This window comes from Gambusia affinis, linkage group LG01 (assembly GCF_019740435.1).
Source record: "Gambusia affinis linkage group LG01, SWU_Gaff_1.0, whole genome shotgun sequence".
NCBI classification, from domain to species: domain Eukaryota; kingdom Metazoa; phylum Chordata; class Actinopteri; order Cyprinodontiformes; family Poeciliidae; genus Gambusia; species Gambusia affinis.
The window spans coordinates 106,416-133,634 of record NC_057868.1 but is presented as its reverse complement, the minus strand read 5'-3'; the positions used below and the strand labels follow the sequence as shown (position 1 = coordinate 133,634).

General features: G+C 39.7%; 1 protein-coding gene across 3 annotated transcripts in view; it reads left to right on the top strand.

Annotated features, from left to right (window-relative positions):
* Positions 1-27,219, top strand: part of mtor (mechanistic target of rapamycin kinase) — a 133,853-nt gene that overhangs the window by 32,801 nt on the left and 73,833 nt on the right. For all 3 annotated transcript variants that reach the window (XM_044117457.1, XM_044117467.1, XM_044117449.1), the window contains 10 exons: positions 7,209-7,459; positions 7,542-7,628; positions 9,453-9,620; positions 18,220-18,332; positions 19,177-19,339; positions 19,687-19,779; positions 20,061-20,207; positions 20,546-20,688; positions 21,879-22,041; positions 25,356-25,501. In XM_044117457.1, the coding sequence (XP_043973392.1) occupies positions 7,209-7,459; positions 7,542-7,628; positions 9,453-9,620; positions 18,220-18,332; positions 19,177-19,339; positions 19,687-19,779; positions 20,061-20,207; positions 20,546-20,688; positions 21,879-22,041; positions 25,356-25,501 (1,474 nt within the window). The remainder of the gene's footprint in view (positions 1-7,208; positions 7,460-7,541; positions 7,629-9,452; positions 9,621-18,219; positions 18,333-19,176; positions 19,340-19,686; positions 19,780-20,060; positions 20,208-20,545; positions 20,689-21,878; positions 22,042-25,355; positions 25,502-27,219) is intronic.

The following is a 27,219-nucleotide window of genomic DNA, read 5'->3' as shown; positions in this document are numbered from 1 at the left end:
GATGATGACTGGGCCACATCCAGCCTGTAAAACCTCACAAACGTGTGCGGTGTAGCCCAACTAGCTGCAGCACAGATGTCCTGGATGGATACACCGCGGAACAAAGCCCAAAAGGTGGCCTTGCTCCTGGTAGAATGGGTCCTCACCCCTTCTGGTGGCTCTGACCCTGAGCATCTATATGCCAGAGAGATAGTCTCCACAATCCAGTGCGCTAACCTTTGGTGAGAGATAGGTTTGCCCTTATGAGAAGTTGCCCAAGACACGAACAGGTTATCAGCTCTTCTAAAGTCAGCTGTCCTGTCAACATAAGCCCTCAAAGTCCTCACCGGACATAAGCAATTAAGCCTTTTCTCTTCTGCTGAAGAGAAAGGAGGTGGATGGAATGCCAACAGTTCCACCATCGAACACATGTATGATGTTTCCATCACCTTGGGCACAAAAGCAGGATTGGGTCTCAAGCACACTTTGGAGACCCCCGGTGCCCTCTGTAGGCAAGTAGGGCTGACAGACAGTACGTGTAACTCACCCACTCTCTTAGCAGTAGTTAAAGCTAAGAGCAGTGCAGTTTTCAATGTAAGAAATTCATACCAATACCCTCCAAAGGCTCAAAGGGATGATGGCAAAGGGCCTCCAGTACCAGAGTGAGGTCCCATAATGGCATGAAAAGCCTAGAAGTGGACAGCTTACGTCATGCCCCCCTCATGAAACGGCACACCAAGGGGTGCTGCCCCACAGGTTTATCACCAAATCCCACATGACAAGCTGAGATTGCAGCTAAATAAACCTTAATAGTTGAAAAGGCCTTGCCCTTTTGCAACAAGCTCTGTAGAAAGTAGAGAACTTCCACCACCAAACACTGAAATGGAATAGCCTGTCTCGCCACACACCACTCTTCAAAAACTTGCCATTTACCACTGTAAAGTGAGCGAGTTGAAGGAGCCCTTAAATTCTGGATGGTGTCGATGACCTCTGGAGGGAGACCCGTTGCAATTAGGTTCCACCTTTCACGGGCCAGGCCCAGAGAGCCAGACGATCTATATAGCCACCACACATGCGGGTGTTATTCTCACCCTGCGGTACAGATGACGGCGGGGACATAGACGTAGTGAAACGACCCACCGCTGAAAATCCCTCATCCGTAACAGTCCCAGATGGACAACGGAAATCATTGACGTCATGAGGCCGAGGAGCCGCAGGCAAAGTCCAAACGGAACAAATTTCCCCAGCTGGAAATGCGCCATGCACCGAGCAGATGACAGGGTTCTTCCCTCCGATAACGTTACGCGGTAGGAGAGGGAGTTTATATTGAGACCCAAATACGCCGTGCATTGCACGGGAATTAAACAACTTTTCTTCTGGTTTATTCTGAACCAGGTTGATGGTTGATGAGGTGGGTTAACACCACCCGAGAGTCGCTGATTGCCTGATCTCTCGATTGAGAGCAAATGAGGTAATCGTCTATGTACGAAAAAATTCTGATGCCGCCCGATCTCACTGGAGACAGCGCTGCCTCCACACACTTGCTGAACACCCTCGGGGCTAATGACAGCCAGAACGGGACAGTTTGATACTCGTAGGCTGTGCCTCGATAAGCAAACCTGAGAAACTTTCTGTGTGGGGGGTAAATGGCTATGTGGAAATATGCATCGGAGAGGTCGATAGTTACAAACTAATCCTCCGGGTGAATGGAGCGACATAGCGTCTTGTGTGTCAACATTCTGAATGTATACTTGTGTAAGTGTTTAACACATGCAGGTCCAGTATGGGCCGTAATGACACACTGTCTTTCTTTGGAATGAGAAAATAGTAGAAGCCTTGACGAACCTCTTCTTCCGGCACTACTCTGATTGCTTGTTTGGCTAACAGGGATGCGACCTCGTCCTCCAGGACCTGCGCAGAATCCCCGTTGGCCACTGAAACGAGCACTCCGTTGAATCTCGGAGGTCTCACAGCGAACTGCAGTCTGTACCCCCTTGAAATTATAGTCAAAACCCAAGGGGAGACTGCGCATGCGCGCCACTCCTCTGCTTGAGCAGAGAGGCGGCCTGCCATGTTGGGTGACGTCATCCCCTCTGCACAGCTGAGCTGTGCTCTCATGCAGAGCACCAGCTCCCTCTGTTGGGTACAGCGGGGGGTGACATGGATGCAATTTTCTTCTTTTTTTGTGGGGGGCTTTCTGCCCTTGGTATGAGCTTAAACAGGCCATGCAGGCTTTAAAAGCTGTTGATGATGCTGAAAACTACCTACACAGCACAATATGAATGAAACAACATTGAAACAATGTCAGGCAGGAACATTGAATCTACATTGAAATGAAATTGAAAGAGGTCGGTGACTCACATGTTGAATTAACGTTAGGGTTTCAACCATAACTGACACTATATCAATGTTAAGTCAACCATCAACTGAAAGTGCATGCACATGCACATCTGGGTTGATTTTATATTGAATGAAGGCAAAAGAATTGATGTTGATTTATGTAAATTTTTTTGGCTATGTCTACATTATAACATGCCATTAAAAGTTTCTTAACTTGTGTTAAACACACAATTTTATTGGGGCATTATTGGGAGCAGGAGCTGAAAAACATGAAAATAAGAGTGAGGAAGGTGCCTGTTAGAAGATGATAAACATTTTTGAATTACAAAGTTGGGGTTAGGGGGGAGTAAAGAGGGAAAGGTTAGGTGTGTGTGTGGATGGGGGCAGAAGAAGAGGGCGTTGGGGAGGAGTTGGGTAAGGGTGTGACAAACAGCATACTTTGATTCAAATTAGATTGTCAGTTTTTCCCAACTCTGGTCCTTAAGTCAAACTGACCTGCATGTTTTCAATTCAGCAAATCCCTGTTAATCAGCCATCAGTTAAAATCATGTGTGTAAGGGAAATGCCTTAAACTTGCAGGGCAGTGTGCCAGTGTTAAAAAACACTGGATTATACATTGACATTTCAATCATTAGATTTCAACCACAAAACAACATTGATTCAATGACACATTTTAAACATCGGTTACTTAGCTAGAATTGGATGATTGTTTCATGGTTGAGCCACTGTCAGCTGCCAACCTCAACCACTCTGACTATAATTCAGCGTTGAATTACCATCATGTGCTATCTGAGTAACACAACTATGAGGCTTAGGGGCCCTATATATATACATATATATATAGATCTATATATATATATATATATAGGTCGTCAGAAACCTATATATATATAGATCTATATCTATATATATCTATATCTATCTATATATATATATATATAGATAGATATAGATATATATAGATATATATATATATAGATATCTATATATATATATCTATAGATAGATATATTGTTATCGCGCCACATGCCCCCCCTTCTCTCTCTACTCACTCACTCTCTACTTCCTCTTCTTAGAGGGCAGATGTGCTACCAGCTCTCCATCTAACAGGTTAATTGAGTTTCCTAAATCTGCTGAGATTTACCCTGTTCAGAACTGAAGTAAACTCTGTTTAAGCTGGCATCGAGAAACGATTCGCCTGGTTTCTGACGACCTCCATCCAGGTGTCCCACCCTTCTTCCCCCTGTGAATTAGCCAGACTGATCAGCCTGCAGCCAACTAGTTTCACAGAGCACACCTGTTAACGGTCGCTCGTTCTCTTTTATTACAATTTGCTCTTGTTACTGAACCAGGTAGGTTTTAGTGACTCGGGCGAGTCCCAAGGATGATGTTTTAAATTTGGGCTATCAGGAACAAATAAACATTTTCCACCTCTTCCTCTCCAGAATCAAACATCATAGCTATTTTACAACCATCAAAGAACTTTAAGGTGACTCATTGATTGAATGTCCACAACATTTTTTAGATTTTCTTTATGCTAAATATTTTATTAGTAAGCCAATTTTGCAAGGATCAGTACAGCAGCAGAAATAATCAAATAAGAAAAATCAATCATTCTAGTCTATCTTTCCCTAATGCTGACACTGAGAACTAAAAAGGGAACCTTTGAGAGAGACGGACAGTTTGGCTTTTCAAACCCCAGACCTGGCCTGATGATGAAGGAGGTGTTGCAGCAGGAGGAAGATGTTGGTCGACGAAGGCAGGGATCTCTGTAGGCCTGATGAGCTTTCTTCTCCACATGGGTGGTGAGGTCACACAGGACTTGGGTGCTGGCAGAAAGGAAGGCACCAGTTCTTCTTCTTTGCCTTTGTTCTTTGCCTTTGTCTTTGTCTTTGGGGTCTGAACCCAGCGGATGAGAGAAGTGCGATTTGAAGCCACATGTTTTGGGGCAGACGGGTTGGTCCCTATGATCAGGACAGTCTTCGGCTCTGTGGCCCCGGCTCTTCTTCAGCTGCAGAGTTCTTTGTCCATCTCGATCTTGACTCGAAGCTGCCTGGAGGTTCCAACCAAAGTTTCCTCTTTTGCTCAAAAGGGTTTATCCAGCCTTTTGGTTCATTTGCATTGGCTAGCACTGATGCTGTGCTTATTTCATTGGCGGTCTGCTTGGACAGATGATTTCATGTCCAACACTGTCTTAGAGACATTGTGTCCTGATGTCTGTACTAATGTCATAGGTCTCCTCCAGTTTAACAGTGAAAGACTGTTAAACTTGTTCCCCTGAGTGAACAAGTTAGAAAAGAGTTAATCTTTTTATCAGTCAGTGACAATAACTTCTTTCTTTCACTGTCCTTGCAGACATAAATGGCTCAGCATGAACACCAGCAGATCATTAACAGTTTTTACTGGTGATCCAACATGCTGATTGGTACCAGAGGATTTGTTCTTAACATGCTTTGCGAAAATATTCACACCTCTTAAACCATAGGTTTGGAAACGTTTTCGCCATAGAATTCAATGAATTAAAATGAGGGAAAAAAATTTCCTTTGTGATATTTTCCCCCTCAGTTTTACCTACTCAAAATAAACATTTCAATAAAATCTGTATATAATTAATGATCCAAAACATAAAAATTTGGACCAAACATTTTTTGGGTCATAAACAGTGATGTCAGTAACGCGTTAATTTGTAACGCGTTAATTTGTAACGCGTTACTGACGTCGGACCACTTTTTTCAGTAACGAGTAATATAACGCGTTGCTATTTCAAATCCAGTAGTCAGACTACAGTTACTTATCAAAATCACTGTGCGTTACTATCTTCTTTTGTTATTTAATCGTATTTCCTCTACTCGTCTTGTCGAGTGACCGACGTCTCTATGCGACAGAAATGTAAACAATGGAGGGAGATGCGCATTTTGTTGGTGGAAAAACTGGAACTATTTTGAGTTTCTGTCGCCAAGTCCGATTATTATAAACGGCTTTGGGCTTCTTTTTTTTTTAAAGTCGCTTGCAGATTTAACGAGTTGCTGGTTGCGCCTTTTTGGGCTCGTTTTTGAACGTGAAGTTGCTCATTTGGGCTTTGGAATAAGCAGAAACCCATAATAAATCCCAGAATTTGTCCGTCATTAAGGTAGTTTTAGTCAGTCTCTCCCTGTCCATCATTTCCCGGATGATCCGTCCCGCTGTGTCTTTGTTAATTTCAAGTTAATATATTACCTCTGAATGACGTCGAGCTTCGCGTTGCGCTCCAGAAAACTGCAAACATCGAGACCAATATGAACAGCGCAATAAACGTGAAAACAGCCACGAATGAACGTGTCCGTAGTTGGCAATGATTATAATGGCAATTTAACGCTATTCTAATTATTAATATTAAGATAAGTGTCACAAATCTGTGCAGCCATCTGAGCTGTGGAGCTGCAGGAGGAGATCTGTGCGCTGTGACACCAAACGCAGGGCCGTAACACAGAACGTGAAGGTGGGATGGGGGTGGGGGTGGGGGGGCGGGGCTTTACAATCCTTCTTAGAGTTTTCCAGACAACAGTGGACCACACAAATTACTCAGGTTTTTTTTATTTTTTTGTACTGTTTTTTCTACAATCTCCTCTTCAGTTCAACCTTATCAGTGGAGACACATTGTTGATGTTACCATTATAAAATAGCTGACAATTAAGAATTGGCAAAGCTCAATGTGATTTTCACAGGAGGCGGAGCGTTGTTGTTAGCAGCTGCTGAAAGTAACTAAAAAGTTACTTTTAATGTAACTTAGTTACTTTCCAAATCAAGTAGTCAGTAATATAACTAAGTTACTTTTTCAAGGAGTAATCAGTAGTCTGATTAAAGTTACTTTTTCAAAGTAACTATGCCATCACTGGTCATAAATTGTTTTCTGTACTGTTGGTCAAATTTTTACCACTCTTGCCTTGTGGATCAGGGGCCCAACAAAATCATTTCTAGGGCCACAAATGGCCCCCAGGCCACACTTTGGACACCTCTGTCTTAAACATTCACACATTATGACATTCACCAACCTATTTTATTTAGTTATTTTGTGATAGGACACCACTAAATAGTTTTTCCTGCATAATTATAAAGCAGATTGTAATATTACATGTTTAAAAACATCCTTTTACTTTTGTAAAAAAAAAAAAATAATAAAATTCTACATATGTTACATGATGGACTTTGAGTCATCTATCACCAGGTCATGAAAAATTCAAATAAAATCCATTGAAGTTTGTGGTTGTGATAAAACAAAATGTGAAAAATGAATGCAGTGTAAATAGTTTTTCAGGGTAACGTGCTAGTATTGTTCATTGATGGTGTAACTAAGCAAGCATCGCCTCCAACATGCTTTACTACTCTTTACTTCAATCTGTGTGGAAAAAATATCTAACTGCAGACACTGGTTAGACCAGTTTAGCTTTTAAATAACAGCCAAACTTCTCATGGTTCTTCCGGAGGATTTGACTGAAAATTTTCTGCTTTCACGAACAGGCCATCATATATGATGTCTTAAAAATTCACGGTAAAAATGTCCCATCTGTCTTTTTGTCATTCGAGACCGGACCTCCTCTTCTCTCATCTATTCCAAATATGACCTTGGACTGTACAGTAATGGTTTTCCCAGTTTGTTCTCTGGACTGAGACCAGAACTGGAGGTTGTATATCTGTTGGCGGGCTTGTCAGGGTCGCCGTCTGGTGCACGGCAGCCCACTTCTTTGTGCGAGAAGAGCCTGGATATATTTGTTGCCTCACCTGACTTCAAATTACAGTTTTCACATCAAAACAGGACTCAAGAGTCATAAAAGCGATAAAATGTGGACCATAAATTTCAGCTCTTGATTAGTTGCCAGAGTCTAAGTCTCTCGATTGCTCTGTTCCTCTAGCGGACTACAGCACCAGTGAAATGCTGGTTAACATGGGCAACCTGCCCCTGGACGAGTTCTACCCAGCGGTGGCCATCGTCACTTTGATGCGGATCCTCAGAGACCCCTCGCTTTCCAACCACCACACCATGGTCGTTCAGGCCGTCACCTTCATCTTCAAATCACTGGGCCTCAAGTGCGTCCAGTTCTTGCCGCAGGTCATGCCCACGTTCCTTAACGTCATCCGGGTTTGTGACACCAGCATCCGAGAGGTAAGCGGAAGATCGGATAATTAAAAGCACTTTTTTTCTTTCGAACCGATGAGGTGTAATGTTTTACTCTGTTCTCTTGCAGTTCCTCTTCCAGCAGATGGGAATGGTTGTGTCCTTCGTGAAGATTCACATCCGGCCATACATGGATGACATCTTCACCCTGATCCGAGTGAGTAGCTGTGTCGGCTTTCTCCATCTTCCTTCTCCGTTATGTAATCCTTGTTTTCCAGTGAGTCAGGCAAACAGCTGTAAGCTATTAACTGGATTCATTATAGAATAGAATAGAAGTACTTTATTCATCCCAGCGGGGAAATTACTTTGCAGTTGCAGCATAAAGACAAGACACAGTAACAGTTACTGTTATTCACAGTAATGAATAACAGTAATTATTCATTCATTAAAAGGATTTCAGCACATTGGGTGATGAACATAACCATCATTGAAGAATCTGAGCTTTTGCATTTAGATGCATACTTAGTCCACCTTAGTGTTCAGATAGAAATATTTTAGCACTTATTCCATCTCCAAAGTTTGCCTCACTCCTTTGGATCCAATCTTACTTAAGCTGTAACCACAGATCGTTTGTGGCTTTCAGCCCATCATGTGATGCAGAGCAACTGTTAAAGTCATTGCCCCCCCCACACACACACACTTTACAAATACACTTGTCTAGCACATAATCATATGGAAAGGAAAAGATTTCTCCTGATTCTGATACAAAGAAATTGTATCAGAATCAGGATACACTCTGAATCAGAATCAGAATCAGAGTGTATCCTGATTCTGATTCTGAACCAGGGTTCGCGAACCTCCTGGGTGATGGTAACTCCTTGTAATGGAGAGAAGTAAACCGCTGCGCCGTCTGCTCCAACCAGTTAATGAAGGGCAAATGAAACAAAGGATCTATTCATTATTACTGCAGTTCTGCTTCTGCATCCAGATGAGGGGGCTGCTCTAGCTGTTCAAGATGTACTGCCATGGGCAGGCAGGGCAGGAATGGGAGGGCTGTTTAAATTCACCACAGATGAAACCCACCGACTGATTGACTGATTTTGTGACTTCAAGCCTTCCACTTTAACAGTTGGTATTTTTTATTTTTTTTTTTACTTTAGTCGTACTGCACAGTCGTGCCTGGGTTTTCCAACACAGTATCACAGACAGACAAGACAAGAGACACAATATCAGTTCCACCTGACAGGAAACTGTCTCCTTTTTCCTGCCATCTAATCTTTCTCTTTGCTTCTGGCATCTGGAAATTCAGGGTTTCCAGAGAAAATTCGGTCCAGACATTTCTCTCACATTCACATTATAGATGGAAACACATTCTGACCAATTTCTGCACTTCCTTAAATGGAGCATGTTCAGTGAGTTGATGCATACGTCTTCATAAAATGAAAATAACATCAGTTCATGAATAATTGAAGAAATGATTGAATCACATTTTATTTTAAACACATAAGCAGCAGATTTTAAGAGATTAGAACTGCACATATTGATTATTCTGACAATCAGATTTTCATAATTGGCACATTCTGCAGATTTGCCAATTAAGCTTTTTCTATACAATGTTGGAAATGTATTAAAATATGCAAAGAAACAAATTCCAATTTTAAAACTGAATTTGAAGAGGGTGAAGCTAAACTATGCCACTAATAGAGATGAAGATAAAGTATTTCAAAAAGGTGAAACTTCCCCTGTTTTCTGCCCATATTGTATTTATTAAACACTATTGTCAGTCTAGTCTTTGTTTTGATGAGAAACGGTTTTCTACATGGCAAATAATTTCCAAGTAGGTGTATTAGATTAATAGAAAGCAAATAGACCCACCATGTTCAAATGAAGAGCCACAGCCAAGATAAATCGAAGGCAGCACACGTTTGAACCACAAGCCTCATTTTGGTTCTTTGTCGTATACTTTAAAAAAAAACAGAGTTGTGCATATGATTGACTTCTAATTAACACTGATATGCTGTAATTTGGTTTTGCTCTGCAGGAGTACTGGACACCAAACAACCCCATGCAGAACACCATCATCCTCCTCATCGAGCAAATCGTAGTGGCGCTGGGCGGAGAGTTCAAGCTCTACCTGCCTCAACTCATCCCACACATGTTGCGTGTCTTCATGCACGATAACAGCACCGGCCGCAGCGTCACCATCAAGGTAGAAGACGCAGAATACTGCTGCGTTTTGTCTCACGTTCACAACTTTCTCTAGCACCTCTTTAAACATCTGAATGTGTTTGAATTAATCAGGTACTTTACTCTGAATAGATTTCAGTTTATAAGAATCAGACATATTTTCACCCCTAAAATGAGAAACAGCACAGCACACAGCCGGCTTCTGAATATAAAAGAAATGAACTCATTTAAACTTAATTCATTCTTTTGACTCTATAAAGGCAATCTTGTCATGAAAGAAGCTTTTGTTGTTTGTTTGCTGATTAATGCGGACTGGAGGCCGTCTTTGTTCTCCTTTTATGCAATTGACCAGAGATGTAATCAAATCATGTCTCTACTCTGCTGTCTGATTTAAACATAATGAAATTATCCAACCCTGTTGGTAACTGTTTTATAAACATATGATTATTTTTCATGCTTTTTTTAATGACTCTGAATCTGGTGGTTTATACCAGTTCTTTCTCAATTATATTCATTATTTTATTATTATTTACCATTTAGTTGGACTCCTCAAAGTGCTACATGCATTTTGCATTTAATTTAAGTCTTTCTGGCAATACATCTGTTAATGCAACGAAACACAAATATTGACCTAAAAATTGAACTATGAAACATTAGTTCATATGCCTGTTACCGTAATCAGTACAACACACAGTGCATTGAACAAAACAGTGCACTAATTCATTTTAGTGAATGTTAATTAGCAAGATTTGCCTTATCAACATTAATAGTGATAAACATAAATCCCACTCTGCCTACAAAGTCAAACCTCATCATCTCACTAGCTTTAGCTCACTCTCTTAATCCTCCTGCGGTCTTGAGATGTGCTTTTACAAGGTTTTTTTTGTGTGCGCTTTTGGGAACTGATGGTCTGATGAACACCACCCAGTGCTTCCCTGTTGTCCAGCCGTGACATCTGCCGGGCTGCTCTTGAGCATCGTGCTAAAAGAGTTTAAAAAAAACCCAGTCAACAGTGAAGTCCAACTGGGTATTAGCATTTATTGATTCTGCATTTGAAGCAGCAACAATAATTCAGAGCGTGCTGTCAATTTTTAATGTTCGCAAACACCATTGTCAGAGTTTATTATTATTGCTATTCCACTGATGATAATAAATCATTTGCTACACCATGATGAATCAATCCCAATTTAATCCAGGTTTGTTCTTCGAAATCTACTTTATTCCATGCAATTTGAACTCAGTCTGATCCAATCAGATTCAGTAGATCATAAATTGTAACCTCTGTCTTTCCAAGGAAACACGCAGCATAGCTTCAGATCTTGAATTTCCTTGACTATAAGTCGCCCCCATTTTCATAGTTTGCTTGGTCCAGAACAACTTGTATATGTTTCTTTTCCTCCTCTTAATTCATTTTTTATGTATATGACTTATAATCCAGAGCAATTTATAGTCCAGAAAATTTGGTAGCTGCAATTCCACATCCTGAGAAAGAATGGGGTGACAGTGGAGAGGAACAACTCTGGTTTAACAGAAAGGAACAACGGAATAGTGTGTGTGAGCGTCTTGGGTTTAGAATGAGACCCAAAACACAGAAGCGCTCACCCTGGAATACTTTCTATGAAAAGAAACACTGGAAACACATAAACTTAATTAGCGCTATAGTTTCAGATTTTCAATATAACCCTAGCCACTCTGTGTTGTTTTATAAAACTAGTTGTCTTAAATTTTTACAGGGAGTCTGCCTTTTTATGTGAGTAAGGGGAATAATAAACATTAAAAATGGTTTTTGTATATCAAACCTTGAAAATATACAGTAGTAGTATTTGAGATGACATAAAGTTCAAGACCCTTTATTAGTATTGGTACTTAAAGCTATGTGCAGACAGCAGTGTTTTATCTAATGAGTTGGAAGTTGGACATGCTGTTTATCATAAATCACACTCTTTAAGCTACAGCGCCTTTATTACATGTCACATTTTATCCATCATATTTATTTTCCTCATATTGCCAGGTGGGTTTTTGTTCAATACTACTGCTGCTCTTTTACACCCAGAATGCAACCAGCAGCTGACATTATTAGGGCGCTTTTTTCTGGTTTTTTTGCGGTTGCCGTCAGTACCCACTGAGAACTTTCAGGTTTAGGCTTTTCACTTTTAATATGTCAGTTCAAAGACAACATAAATCCGGAGGTAACACACTCTTCGGTTTCAGGAGTCACTGCCAGCAGTTGTCAGGGTTTCCCTCCGATGCTAAATCATGGCTTTAGGCAGAGAGCATAAACACAGAGCCATAGTGTAGTCATCCACTTTGGTTTCCTTTGGGGCCTTATAGTCTTGGTGTGTACAGTATTAGAAGATAGAATCAAATCAAAATCAAATCAAATTTTATTTGTATAGCACATTTCAGCAGCAAGGCATTTCAAAGTGCTTTACATCAAATCAAACACAAAAATACAATGCAACATAGAATCAACAATAAAAACAGAACACCAAGTCAGATTCCGTCAATAAATTTGCAATTGATTACGTTTCAAATACAGCTCTAAACAAGTGGGTTTTTAGTTGAGATTTAAAGGAAGTCAGTGTTTCAGCTGTTTTACAGTTTTCTGGAAGTTTGTTCCAGATTTTTGGTGCATAGATGCTAAATGCCGCTTCTCCTCGTTTGGTTCTGGTTCTGGGGGTGCAGAGCAGAACCAGAACCAGAAGACCTGAGAGGTTTGGAAGGTTGATACAACAGCAGCAAATCTTTAATGTATTGTGGTGATAAACCATTCAGTGATTTATAAACTAACTATTTTAAAGTCTATTCTTTGAGCTACAGGGAGCCAGTGGAGAGACTTTAAAACTGGTGTTATGTGCTCTATCTTCCTGGTTTTAGTGAGAACACGAGCAGCAGCATTCTGGATCAGCTGCAGCTGTTTGATTGATTTGTTGGACAGACCTGTGAAGACGCCGTTACAATAATCAATACGACTGAAGATAAAGGCATTGGATGAGTTTCTCTAGATCTGGCTGAGACATTAGTCCTTTAATCCTGGAAATGTTCTTCAGGTGATAGAAGGCCGTCTTTGTGACTGTCTTTACGTGGCTCTGGAGATTCAGGTCAGAGTCCATCACTACTCCCAGGTTTCGGGCCTGATCACTGGTTTTCAGTTGTAATAACTGAAGCTATGCACTGACTCTAGATCGTTCCTCTTTAGGTCCAAAAATTATAACTACAGTTTTGTTTTTGTTCAGCTGGAGGAAGTTTTGGCACATCCACACATTTATCTGTTCTAAGCATCTGTTCAGTGATTGGATGGGTTCTGAGTCACCTGGTGACATCGTAATGTAGAGCTGTGTGTCATCTGCATAGTTATGGTAGCTAATATTATTTCCTGTTATAACCTGAGCTAGTGGGTTCATATAGATATTGAATAAGAGGGGTCCTAGGATTGAACCTTGGGGTACCCCACATGTGACCTTTGACCTCTTTGATGAGAAGTTTCCAATTGAAACAAAGAAATTCCTGTTTTTTATGTAAGATTCAAACCAGTTAAGCACTGGACCGGAGAGTCCGACCCAACTCTCCAGTCCATTCAGTAACCAAGAATGTAACTTGGTTGCTAGTGTGAAGCCCAATTTGGTGAATAAGATCCCGACAGATTGAGATTGGGAATCATGTTACCTAATGGAGGAAATAGAGAGGAAAAGAAAAAACATCTGAGCATTCCCCCACCACACACAGACACTCACACATAAATACTGTGACTTCCTGCCGTCTCGCCATGTGAACTTTAGACATGGAGAGGTGGTCATGGTGTGCGTTGGGACTGCTTATCCCGAACACTTCGTCTTGTCCAAGCCTCCTCACTCCCAATAAGTCTGTATTCTTCACGCAATGTCGTCTCTACAGTTAACTACACAATCCTCAGCTTTTACTAAATACTGTTTTCTGAATTTGGCGAACATGAACTGCCGATCTATGGTTATGGTTTACTTTGCCATACTATTCATAAAATCTGAGTTAAATTGCAAAACATCTTTTTGTCTTTTTATCATGTTTTACAGCTAAAAGCAAGAGTATTTTATGTGGTAGACCGGTAGAAAGAAGCAAGTGATTCTGTTAGGAATATATATATTTTTTTCAAAATAAAAATGGCTCATGCTCAGATTTATTGATTAGGTTTTAGGAACTTCTATATTAAAATTTTGATTTAGGGCTAAAGTGGACTATGACCAGACCATTTTATTTATTTTTTTACTATATGTTTATTGATTATGTTTCAATTAAACAATGACATACAGAACACAGAGCGGAACTGTCCACAAGGAGAATTACTTACATGCTGACAAAGATGAACATATACAAGATAAAAAAACAGCATACAAATTTACATCCCAATCTTTGGATTTTTGAGCAGCATTTAAAGTGACAGTATAAGAGACCTGATTCAGTTATTATTTTCTAGAAATCTAGTCCATTTGCCCCATCTCTTTTTGTAAAGGTCCGCTTGCAGTCTCAGCTTGAACGTTAATTTTTCCATTTTGTGGGTTTCGTCCACCAGTTCCAGCCATTTCTTTAGCGTTGGTGGGTCAGGTTGAAGCCATTTCCGAGTGATCAGTTTTTTGGCTGTAGCACTGAAGAGTTTTAATAAATATTTGTCACACATGTTCAAACTTTCAGGAACGGCTTTGTGCAGCAATAACATGGTGGGTTGTTGGAGTTTAAGATCCAAAATTCTTTCAATCTTCTCCAAAACTTCTTTCCAATAAGACTTGATCTTTATGCAGGACCAGAAAATATGGGTGTGATTTGCCTCTGTGTCCCGCATCCTCTCCAGCATTTAGAAGCATTTGGGTTTCTATAAAACTGCTGCTTTAGTGTTCTAAAAATCGTAGCAAGTTTTTTCAACTGAATTCCCGCCAATAGTTTGAGGAGGAGGTTGAAGCAGCGGATTCACATATATTGTCCCACTGTTCATGTGGTATTTCAGTATTCAACTCTTCCTCCCATTTTTTCCTAACATAATCTGTTGACATTCCTCTGGACCCCAACAACCCCTGATAAAGTTTGGAAATGGTGATCTTGCTAGGCCTGGAGTAAGATTGTGAAACCAATTGAATTATTTCGTTAGACTCTAAGATGCTGTCTTTTAATATGTATGAGGAAAAAAATATTGTCTAAATTGTAAATATCTAAAGAAGTCCCCTTTTTCTAAATCATATTTTTGTTGTAGTGAGTGGAAACTTGGTAGTGTATTTTTGTCCAGTATCCTGCAATAAGCAGTTGTTCCTTTCTGTGACCAGTTTTTAAAACTGGAATCTAATTGTTTAGGGGTAAAGTCTGAGTCAAAGGCGGCCCATCTGAGAATTTATATTTGGTTATCCAAGTTTAATTCCTTAACCACTTCAAACCAGGTCAAAAGGGTAAATGACACTAGGGGATCAAATTTTTTCCGGCATGCTGCTGCAAGTTTCTGATCCCCAATCAGAGCTTGTATTGGAATGTTTCCACACTTGGTTTCTAATTCTTTCCATCCAGCCTCGTACGTATGGTCACTCCACTGTGCTACTGTTTTGAGTTGAGCTGTAAGGTAATAATCATGAAGATTTGGGAGTGACAACCCCCCTTTTTCTTTCCTAATTTTAAGAGTACTGTATCTAATTCTGGGTTTCTGTCCCTTCCAAATAAAACGAGATATCAATTTGTCCCACTCACAAAACTGAGAATGAGGGATTTTAATAGGCAAAGAAATAAAAAGGTATAATAACCTAGGTAATACTGACATCTTAATTACCTCAATTCTTGAATTAAAATTCAGCATAGATCCCAACCACTGTCTGAGGTCTTGTTTAATTCTCCTATTTACAGTTTCGAATTTTTTTTTGTACAAGTTATTCGGAAGATAAGTCAACCATACACCCAAGTATTTGATTGTTTTCTTAGACCAATCGATAGGGATTTTATCTCTAAGTCTGGGTACCAGACTTATCTTAATAAGTTAATAACTCCAGACTTATTAAGGTCTTTATCCAGACCTTAATAAGTCTGGAGTGGGTGCCAAATATGTCTAGTAACTTTAAGACGGCCAGGATAGATTGCTCTGGGCTTGAGAGATATAGAAGGATGTCATCAGCATATAGTGCTATTTTATGTTCTCTTGAATTTCTTAATATACCATGAATATCATTGTTCTCCCTAATTGCCTGGGCGAGAGGCTCTATGTAAAGTGCAAAAAGAGTTGGGGAGAGCGGGCAGCCTTGTCGAGTGGATCTCTCCGGCTTTATTGTGTCTGTCAAACGGCCGTTTATCTTGATCCTAGCTGTAGGTGACGCGTATAATGTTCTAATAATGTTGATTGTGGTATGTGAAAAACCAAATCGTTCCAAAACTAAAAATAAGTACTCCCAGCTGACACAATCAAAAGCCTTTTCCGCACCTAAGCTCACCAATAGACTAGACCATTTTAATAAATGAATATGATTTGATATAAACTATTCCAGTGTAGCTCAGGTTCTGTCCAGCTCTGCATTTCCCTCCATCTCATATTCCCCCAGCATGATGCTGCCATCACCATGTTTCATGTGGAATGGTTTGTTTAGAATCATGTTTCATGCTTTTTCCATCCAGTTTCAGGTATGCAGCCTGAAACTTTTTGGACCTTCCACAATGCCTTTTAATACCTTTAACCACAAATGAAAAAGAATCAACCAATGTTGTTAAATATGGATATTGTAATAAATGCAGTTTTCAGTATAAATTCCTCTTTTGTGATGGAATAATTGCACTGAATTTACACAACAGTAGATGATTTTTAGATATAATGCTAAATATATATACCCTACATTCACAAAGTTTCACATTTTTCTATCTTCCAAAATCTAGACATAGAAATGAAATAGTGGTTCTTTAAAAATGACAACTGAATTCCTCTAGTACATGGATCAGCAACCCAACATGTTGGAAGAGCCGTTTTGGACCAAAAACAACAAAAAACAAATCTGTCTGGAGCCGCAAAAAAATTAAAAGCCTTACATAAGGTTTATAATGAAGGCAAAACAAGCTTTAATTGTTTATGTTAGCTCTTTTAGCCTATTATCAAAACGACTAAGTGCATACATTAGCATTCATGATTAAATGTTTATTTTCCATGCTGTGCGTCCTGGAACCACGTGACTCTGTTGTACGATGATGCTTTAAGTTTACCTTCCATTACAATATGTATGTATTATGTTTTGTTGCATTTATAAAATTATTGAAATGCAATAAAGAAATCAGATTTTTGATGTAATTTTTATTATGAAGATTCAACAGGAAAATATATTTTTCCTTATGGAACTTGTAAAATCTGCTCCCAAATGCAGTTTACATAACGACGATCGTTCTTTGTAAATAATCAAATGTGTGATCGAAAAAAACAGCAAAACGGAATGTGCATAATAGGATCTGTGCAAAAAATGAAGAGCAATAAAACACAACCTGCTGTTATAAAATAAAACAGCAGCAGCTTTTTAAAAAGATAAAGTATATAAATTTAAATTAATACAGTTTAAGTTTGATTTCTGTGTAAATGCCAAACAAGTCAGTCCAATGGTAAAACATGGCAGCTTCCTCTTCTCTTTTGACACACAACTATCCTCAGACCTGAGCAACAATAACACAATTATATCGCTAAGTGTCATTCTAAATATATACTGACAAAAATCACTAATCACTTTATAAAAACAATCACTTTGTTACTAAATATATATGCCTATGGCAGGATTGTGTTTAATGTGACTTCTGTTTACAGACATCACTGGACAAATTCTCAACATCGAGCATTTAGGATGTAACTTTAATCTTGACGTGGCAGCTAATGTAGCGCCTTCCCTGGAAATGTCTTTCAACATGACCGTATTTTTCAGACTATAAGCCGCTTTGAACCATGCGGCTTATAGCCCGGTGCGACTTATGTATTTACATTTCCAGTTATTTTAAAAAAAATTGTAGGTGAGGTTTCTAGTAAGGTGCGCTCTATAGTCCGGAAAGTACAGTACTCTCTTTATTTGACAACTTCTCGCTACAGAGCAAACATTCAGTTAGTTCTTCCGCATTGGCAATGAATGCAAATGATTCGGTCCAAGAATTGTAGAATTTCTCCTCAGCTATTTTCCTCTTTTCCCCTTTGCTCTCCATGGCTCACCACACAGTCGTCGGTTTGTTTACAACATCTACCTGCCTCGCACCCCGCCCAGGTGAAAGAAACGTGTCACAGGCTATGATGCAAATCTTTGTTGACGAAAATGTTGGAACTTAATATTTATTCTACACATTTTTATAGCATTGGAAAACGTTAAGGATGATTGTGTCACATTTGTCCTCCTACAGAAACCATATTAAAACCAAAAATATATTTCCCACATCCATCTTTTTAAAATTTCAAACATATTTGAAAAAGCTCCAGAGAGCCACTAGGGCTGCGCTAAAGAGCTGCATGTGGCTCTGGAGCCGTGGGTTGCCAACCCCTGCTCTAGTGGATATTTCTCTTCTTTCCCAAAGGTTACGTAATAGTTGTTATGGAATAAAACAAATTAGCATTTCTTGGATTCCTACAGAAAGCTGAAAGTCCTTATGTTAACGTATTTTTATTCTTCCAGCTGCTGAATGCTATCCAGCTGTTTGGTGCCAACCTGGATGACTACCTCCACTTATTGCTGCCTCCTATTGTCAAGCTATTTGATGCCCCTGATGTGCCACTCCAGGCTCGCAAGTCAGTATTGCAAATGGCGGTTCTCATTTAGTTTAATTTAACGGCTTATTGCAATAAATAGATATTACAACATGATTACACTGTAGATGTTATGTGATATGTCTGTGTTAGCCCTTTGAGGTTGTTTGTTGTAAAGGCACATCTAAAGGTTGCAAGAATCCAGCTGTGTATCCACTGACCATAGGGTTGTTCAAATTGGAATTAAGAAACACTCCTCACTATTTTTGATAAGAGTTTTTGCTCTAGCATGTGATGGTTTTTCAGCCGTATGGTAATTTATGTATTTCATGAAGCTGCAGCGGCGACAGGTTTTTTCACAAGTCACGCCATGTGAACTTTATCAGCAGTAGTGTCCTGATTTTAGGCATTGGCATCTTTGGACAGTACACAGTACGCATCTCAGTTCATCAAAAGTTCAGTTGGCAATTTGAAAGTGTCGAATCTATAGTTCTTCGGTAAAACTAACGACAATCATATAAATATTTACGAAGACACTCCAATGGTGCTTGTCGCGCCAACGCCTGAGTAAGATTGGCTGAACACACTGAAACATAAATCTCTTGTGAGGGTCGACATTCGTTGCCCCATGATTTTTAATGACTCATCACGTGAACAAACGTATTCACATTTGATTTTTATATAAGGTCTTATTTAATTGGGAACATTGCGATTGTGAAATAATTTTTTAATGTTTAGCTCATACTTGTAATAGAAATGCAGTAACTCTTGGACTGGTGTGTGCCACTTTTATTTTTACACCTGTTATACTTTCAGATGCTTCTCTTTTTGTCTTTGTATCTTTCAACATCTTGCCAACATATTTTCTGGTTTTTCTCTGGGTCAGGGTCGCCCTGGAGACGCTCGACCGTCTAACGGAGTCCTTGGACTTCACAGACTATGCTTCCCGGATTATCCACCCAATTGTTCGGACTCTGGACAGCACGCCGGAGCTGCGCTCCACTGCCATGGACACCCTGTCCTCGTTGGTGTTCCAGCTGGGAAAGAAGGTAGCTGTTTTATCCTCCAAAGCTTCCTGTAATCTTAGCTCCAGCTGAGGTTGGTCTGAATTACTTCCTGCCAGACTGCTTATGTCACCAAACGGTTCCCTTTTGGGGAGGCAATGTTTATGAGTGGACGAGGGGGTCATGTAGCCTCTCTTCTCCCCACAAGCCCTCTAGTATACACCCAAAAACACTTGGATTGTTTTGAGGTGTGACCTCTGAACTGCCAGTGCTGTTTTTCGCTCTGTAGGCTTCAGGGAAGGCCTTTGATCTGCGTTTATCTTGTGGTTGAAGTTGCAGACCAAACCACAGAAAATCCACAGAGATTTTTATTTACTCTTTCTTGTTTCCAGTACCAGATTTTCATCCCTATGGTGAACAAAGTGATGCTGAAGCACCGGATCAATCACCAGCGCTACGACATTCTGATATGTCGCATTGTGAAAGTGAGTAGCTCCTGATATATTCACATTATTCATCGTTAAGCACTCTCCTGCTCCCATCTGGTTTGAATATTTATTTTTCTGTGACACCAAATACCTCCACATGACTTAAACATCAAAAAATAAATATGTTGAGTCCAAGCATTTGTTTATAAACAGCCCTGATGGGAGGAAATATCCTTCTGTGTTCATTCATAAAAGATGTTTTGTAGCTTTGATAAACGGTTTCAATGTGTGTGGGCTGTTTGCTTGTGGCCTCTGTGTGTGTGTGTTGTTTATGATAGGGTTACACTCTCGCAGAGGAAGAAGAGGACCCTTTAATTTTTCAACACCGGCAGATTCGGGGCAACCAAGGCGACGCTCTGGTCAGTGGCCCTGTAGAGCCAGGCCCCATGAAGAAACTCCATGTTAGCACAACCGCACTCCAGAAGGTGGGCGCTTAGCAGTTTCCTTTCTTCAAAAGTGACATGTTCCCATAATGAAAGATTGCAGCAGTTAGAGCCCAGTGTTTGTTTACTGGAATCTCTGCTAGTGTTGATGTCACACCTAGTAAACAGCTCTGACTGAAAGGCCACAGTTTATGTCTTCTCAAGAAATATGAATCAACAAATTGGCGACGAGTTGAAATGAAAACCCTCATCAAACCGAGCAGCACAAAGTTTTGGAGTGCACGGTGGTCACGGCACAGTTTGAATGCGAGGTCTGGAGAAACTGATGCTCCCACACAGTTCCCAGTCCGCTTTAAATCCTTGCTTTTTTCTTTTCTAAGGCCTGGGGTGCTGCTCGGAAAGTGTCCAAAGATGACTGGCTGGAGTGGCTGAGGCGTCTGAGCGTGGTCCTGCTCAAAGAGTCGTCCTCCCCGGCTCTGCGATCGTGCTGGTCTCTGGCGCAGACATACATCCCTCTTGCCAGGTACAGCGTGACTGACATGTCTAATTTTCAACTGCTACTTCCTCCACAAAGTAATGCTCCTCTTTCTTTTCTGTGTGTGTCTGGATTTTCTTTTTTAAAACTTTAACGACTGTGATAAACCACAGTGAGTAAAAGCATTCCCATAGTGTTTTTTAAGGAGAAGACACAAGTAAGTTTGAACTTTTGCCTGCAGTACAGCTGCAAAACCTCATCACATCTGGCTGTACAATGATCCTATAGATATACAACTGCGTGTCTGTACTTGTTTATAAGTTTGACTATATGTATTTTGAGTTATCTGCTATATGGGTCTTTCGATGGAAATTAGCATTAAGCTTAATCCGGTATATTTATGAGACTATTGGATTTTCATTAATATGCACACTCTCATGTTAAATAAATGAATCAACCTTAAACAGTCTTAAGTTTGTATGTCTAAAATTAAGGCCTTAAAATGTCTTAATTACCTATAGATAATGTAAGTTGAGCATAAATATGTTAACCGCGGGTCTTAAATTTTGTCATAGCAAAACTATTTCCAGTATGTCTTTTTTTTTTCTTGCGGGACATTTCTGTCAGTCGAAAGTATTAAATCTCACCAAACATCATTGAATTCTGTGGCTCCAGGCTAACAACAGGTAGCTGCTAATATCGCCCTGCTAACTGGATGGCTTTCCTAGCATGGACACAAAGGGTTCAGTTATTGATTTGTTTGTAATGCAGTGAGATCCCCAATCTACTCCCTATATCTACAGTGCTTTGGTCTTAAATTTCAATGAAGGTGACATTAAAAGGTCTTACATTTTGGTGTGGCAGGACTATTTGCCACAACAGTTTGGTCAGATGTTTGTGACTGAACTATTTCATGAGCTTGGTCACAAACATCTTCATTGAATTATGTGACTCTAGGTCGCTAATATACCCTTGACAGCTAACTAGCTAGCTTTTCTACCTCTATCATGGACACTAAGCCGGGTTCACAGTTTCTGCTGTGCTTGATCTTGATTGTAATCCTAAATTTAGAGTTTTTTGATCTTAAATTTTACTCAAAGTGGGATTTTGCTTGCTGAAGGCTAACCCTGGATTGTCTTCTTACTAGTTCCTGCTTCTGCAAAATAATTACATTGTCATGTTTACTCACACATTTTCTTTACTTTAAACAACATCCAGCTGTCTTTTCTGTACTTCAGAGACCTGTTCAATGCTGCTTTTCTGTCCTGTTGGTCGGAGCTGAGTGAAGACCAGCAGGATGAGCTCATCCGCAGCATCGAGTTAGCTCTCACCTCTCAAGATATAGCCGAGGTCACGCAAACGCTGCTTAACTTGGCAGAATTCATGGAGCACAGTGATAAGGTAAGCAGGAAAGTGCATAAAATCACACAATCCCTTTTCATCTCATGATTCTTGAATCGCTTTATACTCTGGATGTATAGTCCGGAAGATACTTAATAATGAACGTACAGGTTATATTATTGTATTCCTGTGTTTTCCCTTACACTGAAGGAGAGTTGTGTTGTTTTTAATCAATCAATCAAATTTTATTTGTATAGCACATTTCAGCATCAAGGCATTTCAAAGTTCATATCAAACACAGAAACACAATGCAACAGAATCAACAATCAAAACACGACATTAAGTCAAGTTCTGTCAATAAATTTGTAATTGATTACGTTTCAAATACAATCCTAAACAGGTGGGTGTTTAATCGAGTTTGCATCCATAGAAGGTTTACCTGTTACACTCCTACTGTGCTATATAGAACAAAATACCTATTGCTATTTTTATTCCCACTCATGCTCATAATGACACAGTTTAAAACAATGTAAACAACCTTTCAACAGGCTTCCGGCACCAGGCTCCATACACCTCTTTCAAGGAATTTCGAGCAGGGACTCCGTCGTCCCTCACAATTCTATGGTACCTGTTAGTGTCTAGAACAGGGGTCACCAACACGGTGCCCATGGGCACCCAGTCGCCTGAGGGGACCTTGTCAGTCACCCGCGGAGCAAGTTCTCCAAATAGCCATTGTCATTAGGCAGCACTGCCAAAGAAATTATTTAATTTAATGTTTTTACATTGAATTAATAATGTATTAATAATTATTTAGATTAAAAAAAAAAGTTAATTATAAAAAATTTTTAAAATAAATTGCTTTATGCATAAAACTCTTTTCAATGGTTGAAGTTCAGAATTGCGCAGACGCCTGCAGGATTTTATCGGAGGGCAGCAGCGCCTGCAGCTGTATGGCTGCACACACTCTGCCTAGCTTAAGATTTTCCTTGAAGTGAAAAAAATTAATTTTTTTAAAATAAATTGTGGGGGAAAAAAAAGATCTTATGTGTCAAAACATTTTGTACGTAGCACATGTCTAAGTCTGTGGGGGGTCGCACGCCAAAGCTTAAATCTTATTGGTCAGTTTGCTTTTGTTTATTTGGCGGCTTGGTGCTTTTTCTGCAAGCTCAAAATGAATGGGCAGAGTTTGAACCTCCCGTAGTTCTAAGAGCGGTTTGGATCCCGGCTGAGCTTTTTACCGTGTGCGGTTCTGGTGGGTCGCCGATTTGTGAGCTTCTTTTATGTTTCCCGAACTGGAGAGCTGACGGGTCACCAGTTAACTGACATCTGCTGCTCTTCTTGAGCGTCGCACTAAGACTGCGGGTTAAACAATTTAATCTAGTCGAAACGTTCCCCAATTAAGCAAACATTGTTGCTTCTCCTTCTCCTTTGGACGTCTGACACCACCTGAACCTGGGAATCAACATCCTCCTCTTTCCGTGGATGCCACGGGTAGGCTTGGCTTCCATGTCCTTATAATTTAACATAGATTGTGTAAAAAAAAAAAAGGGTATGCTGCTTTAGTGGTTTAGGTTTGTGCGGCTTTTGAGCGACACACACATGATGAGTGTTGGAGAGGTGCTTCTGCTCTTACAGGTCAGGTGCAGTGATAGTTTTGTACCTTCCGATCTGTCAGACATTTTTATTTTGACATCTGCTGGTGTCAGCCAACAGGTAACCCATCAGCTTTTAAGTTTGTGAAAACACAAAAAATGCTAATAAACCGGCAACCCGCCACTGTAAAAAGCTCAGACGGGATCTTAGAACTATGGAGGATTCAAACTCTGCTCATCATTTTTAGCTCACATAAAAAGCAAACTGACCAATAAGATTTAAGCTTTGGCTGCCCTTTGACCCCCACAGAATTACACTGATGTGCTACATACAAGATGTTTTGGCACAAAATAACTTTTTGTTCTCTCCACAATTTTGTTATTAGTAAAGAGGGTTGAACTTCAGATCACATAATAGCAATTAACCATATCTGCCATGATAAATCATTACTGATAACTATTGGGAGTAGTCCCTAACATTAATATGATCAGGCAGCATGTAATCATTTATACATATATGTATTATTGTTATAAAGGCTGAGCCAAGAAAATTTATGTTTGTATCAAACAAGTAGCCCTTCGTGTTGCCCTGGACCCATGAAGTAGCTCCCAGTCTCTAAAAGGTTGGTGACCCCTGTTCAAGAATTTACAGGGTTTGTGTTATGCGCAATGCCCCTCAGTCATTCGCTTCCAACAAGAGTCTCCGTACACCTCTTTCACTGAATTTCGCTCTGGGACTCCACTGTCCCTCACGGATTTTTTGTGCAATTGCAGCATAGTGGCTCCGGATAGTTCAGTAAGCTTGATTCAATTGGGAACCAAAACTGCAACATTTGTTACATTTTCAGCTGCTGCGATTCTTTCAAACTGCACCAAAGAATCAAAACGCTTTAAAAAACCTGTTCCCCTCCTCCCCAAGAAATACTGAAGGAAACATGAAAACCTCTGTAGAAGACACTGAGCACAACTTCATTCTTCACAAAAAGTAAACCAAAATGGAGTAGCATCAGATTTTCGCGGTTGTATGATTTCTCTTGTCTTTGGTGAAAGACTGCAAGCTACTTTTCCCGCTAGCGCTAGACATAAGTGTTTTTTTTGGTTATAATTACCCAGAATGCGCTGCACTGCAGTCTGCTTCCTGCTTTTGGAGCGGTCTTCTTTCGTTATTAAAAGGTTCACTATAAACGAAGTTTGGTTTTTATCCTTGTCGGTTTGTGCAATCATTCACACAGTAACCATTGACCATTTTTCCAGTGAAATCAGCTAAATAAGTCTTTTTAGGCTCAACTGTTTGTTTAGATTGTTTGACATTCATCATGTCGGAGTGGGCCACTTTCCAAAGATGGTGACTTTACGCACAAAAGGTCAAAGCAGGCCTGAATACTTCGTCAGTTCAGAAATGATTTCAAAAGCATTGCATTCAAATTTGCAACAGGAATAATTTTTTTTTTCTCAGCTTCCATATTACCATGTGATTATTTTACTGGAAGAGGAATCTGAAAAAGCTGGTAAAGACTTGATGACAGACCACACAACCTGGGCCATTTAGCAACAATAACGTCACTCAGAGAACTGAGACTCTCATGGTTTGGACCTTATTAGAAAAAAAGAGACTCCTGGTTGGACTGCTACTCAAGCCCACTGAAAATAAAAACTTCAACTGCTAATTTCTACATGGAGGTTAAATTAAAAATGACTTATGTATTTTTACTCGGTTGTGCTTTCATTTGGGGGGAAAAAGAAAGTTTTGGTTATTTTATGCGGATCCGATTCCTTTTCCAGGGCCCTCTGCCCCTCAGAGACGATAATGGCATCGTTCTGCTTGGAGAGAGAGCCGCCAAATGTCGTGCCTACGCCAAGGCGCTGCATTACAAGGAACTGGAGTTCCAGAAAGGCCCCTCTCCTCTCATCTTGGAGTCTCTAATCAGGTGGGAGTGCTGAAAATTCATGAATTACTCTTCCAAAAAGCAAGCTCGCCTTTGTAAATATTGAACTAATTCAATATTATGGAAACATAATCTCTAAGTGAAGGAGACCAACTTTCATTTTACGTTTTTGTTCACCTCACTTATTTGATTGTAGAATTCATAAAGTGATCAGAAGTGTTAAGAATCTCTCTATAACGTGTAGTTCCGTCTGAAATTCAAAGTCCAATCTAAAAAAATTGGCAAAGAATTTATATTGTACTTCTCATGTCACCCTTTGGTACAAGGTTTGGATATCTTTTGTCAATTTTTCCATGCTTTTTTCTTGTCCTTTTCCTTTCTGTATTGTTGGCATGGCACAGAGAAATCTGTTTTCCAGCCATCTAATTGGACGCTCGCCTCCTTTTCATCTGTGAGTGTCTGGACTTGCGTTTCTCCGGGGCCTGTTTTCAATTTCTTGGGAGCCGTGATGATGATGAATGATGGGAGCCGGCACTCTGGTGCTAGCCCCATCTGGTTCTCGCCTCTCTAGGATTTCCCATAAAAGATTTTGCCTCAGCTTTGCAAAAGTACAATGAAAGTCTTGTTTTATTTAGAGCTGGGACTGTTAGGAAAACTACTTTAATTTCTGCAGGTATTGGTTGGAGACTCTTTAATTGTGTTTGGGGCTACTCTTGCAGTTTTTGAAACGTTATGTTATTTATAACCATGACTTTAAGAAAATCTGAACTGATAGCTTAATTCTGTATCTATTAAAGATTCATTGATTGGAGTTTTATGGTAAATTTTTAATATGTTATTTTTGTGAAGTTTTGTAAAAATAAATTAGGTGATTCCAATTCCTCTTTAAATAACTGCCTCATAAAGAATGAACAGCTTTTTAATATAACAGCCTACCATAAAGTGCCTTGAGAAAGTATTCAACCCCCTTGAACTTTTCAACCTTTTGCCGCTTTTGGTTGAAAAGTTTAAGGGGGCTGAATACTTTCACAAGGCACTGTAGCTTCTCTGAGAAGTCATTTTTATATGAGATATATTGGAGGTAGAGTCTATGTCACAGTGTGTGTATGAGAAAAGTTGCTGTAGATTTTTTTTTGTTACAAATATTTTTAAAAAATGACAAAATGATATTAGAGTTTACATTTTAAATAGCCTTTAGAATCTCATATTAGGATGATTAACAGAGTCAAATTTTCACTACATTCTATATTTCCTACAGATGTAGACATTTACCTAAATTTAAAAAATGCAGACATAAGATAACAGATCAGAGCTGAGAAGACAAAGAACAGTGATACTTTCTTTAATCCCTTTAGCCTTCCTGTTATCTGCTGAAACTTTCTCTCGTTCTCTCTCTCCCACAGCCTTACTAACTACAGACATGCCTTAACATGGCATAAAATAGTTTCTTTTTTAGTGACTTTCCACATCTTTGTGCTTACTCTGACTTCATTTCCACCTCACTTATACTGAAACAATCAAACTTTGAGTCCTTTCTTCTTCAGTAACAACTTCCAGACCCAAGAATGTTGTTTCAATTAATCGCTCAGCAAAATTTATCGTGACAGCTCTATCGATAAAGTTTATCACCATGGTAACTGCCTCCTGTACTTGCTCCTTGCACTACTGCCGAATTACAGATTTTGCTAAAATGGGCTCAAATATTTGGAAAATCCCTTAAAATGCAGTCATTTTTGTCACTTTTAGAATATGTTGTCACA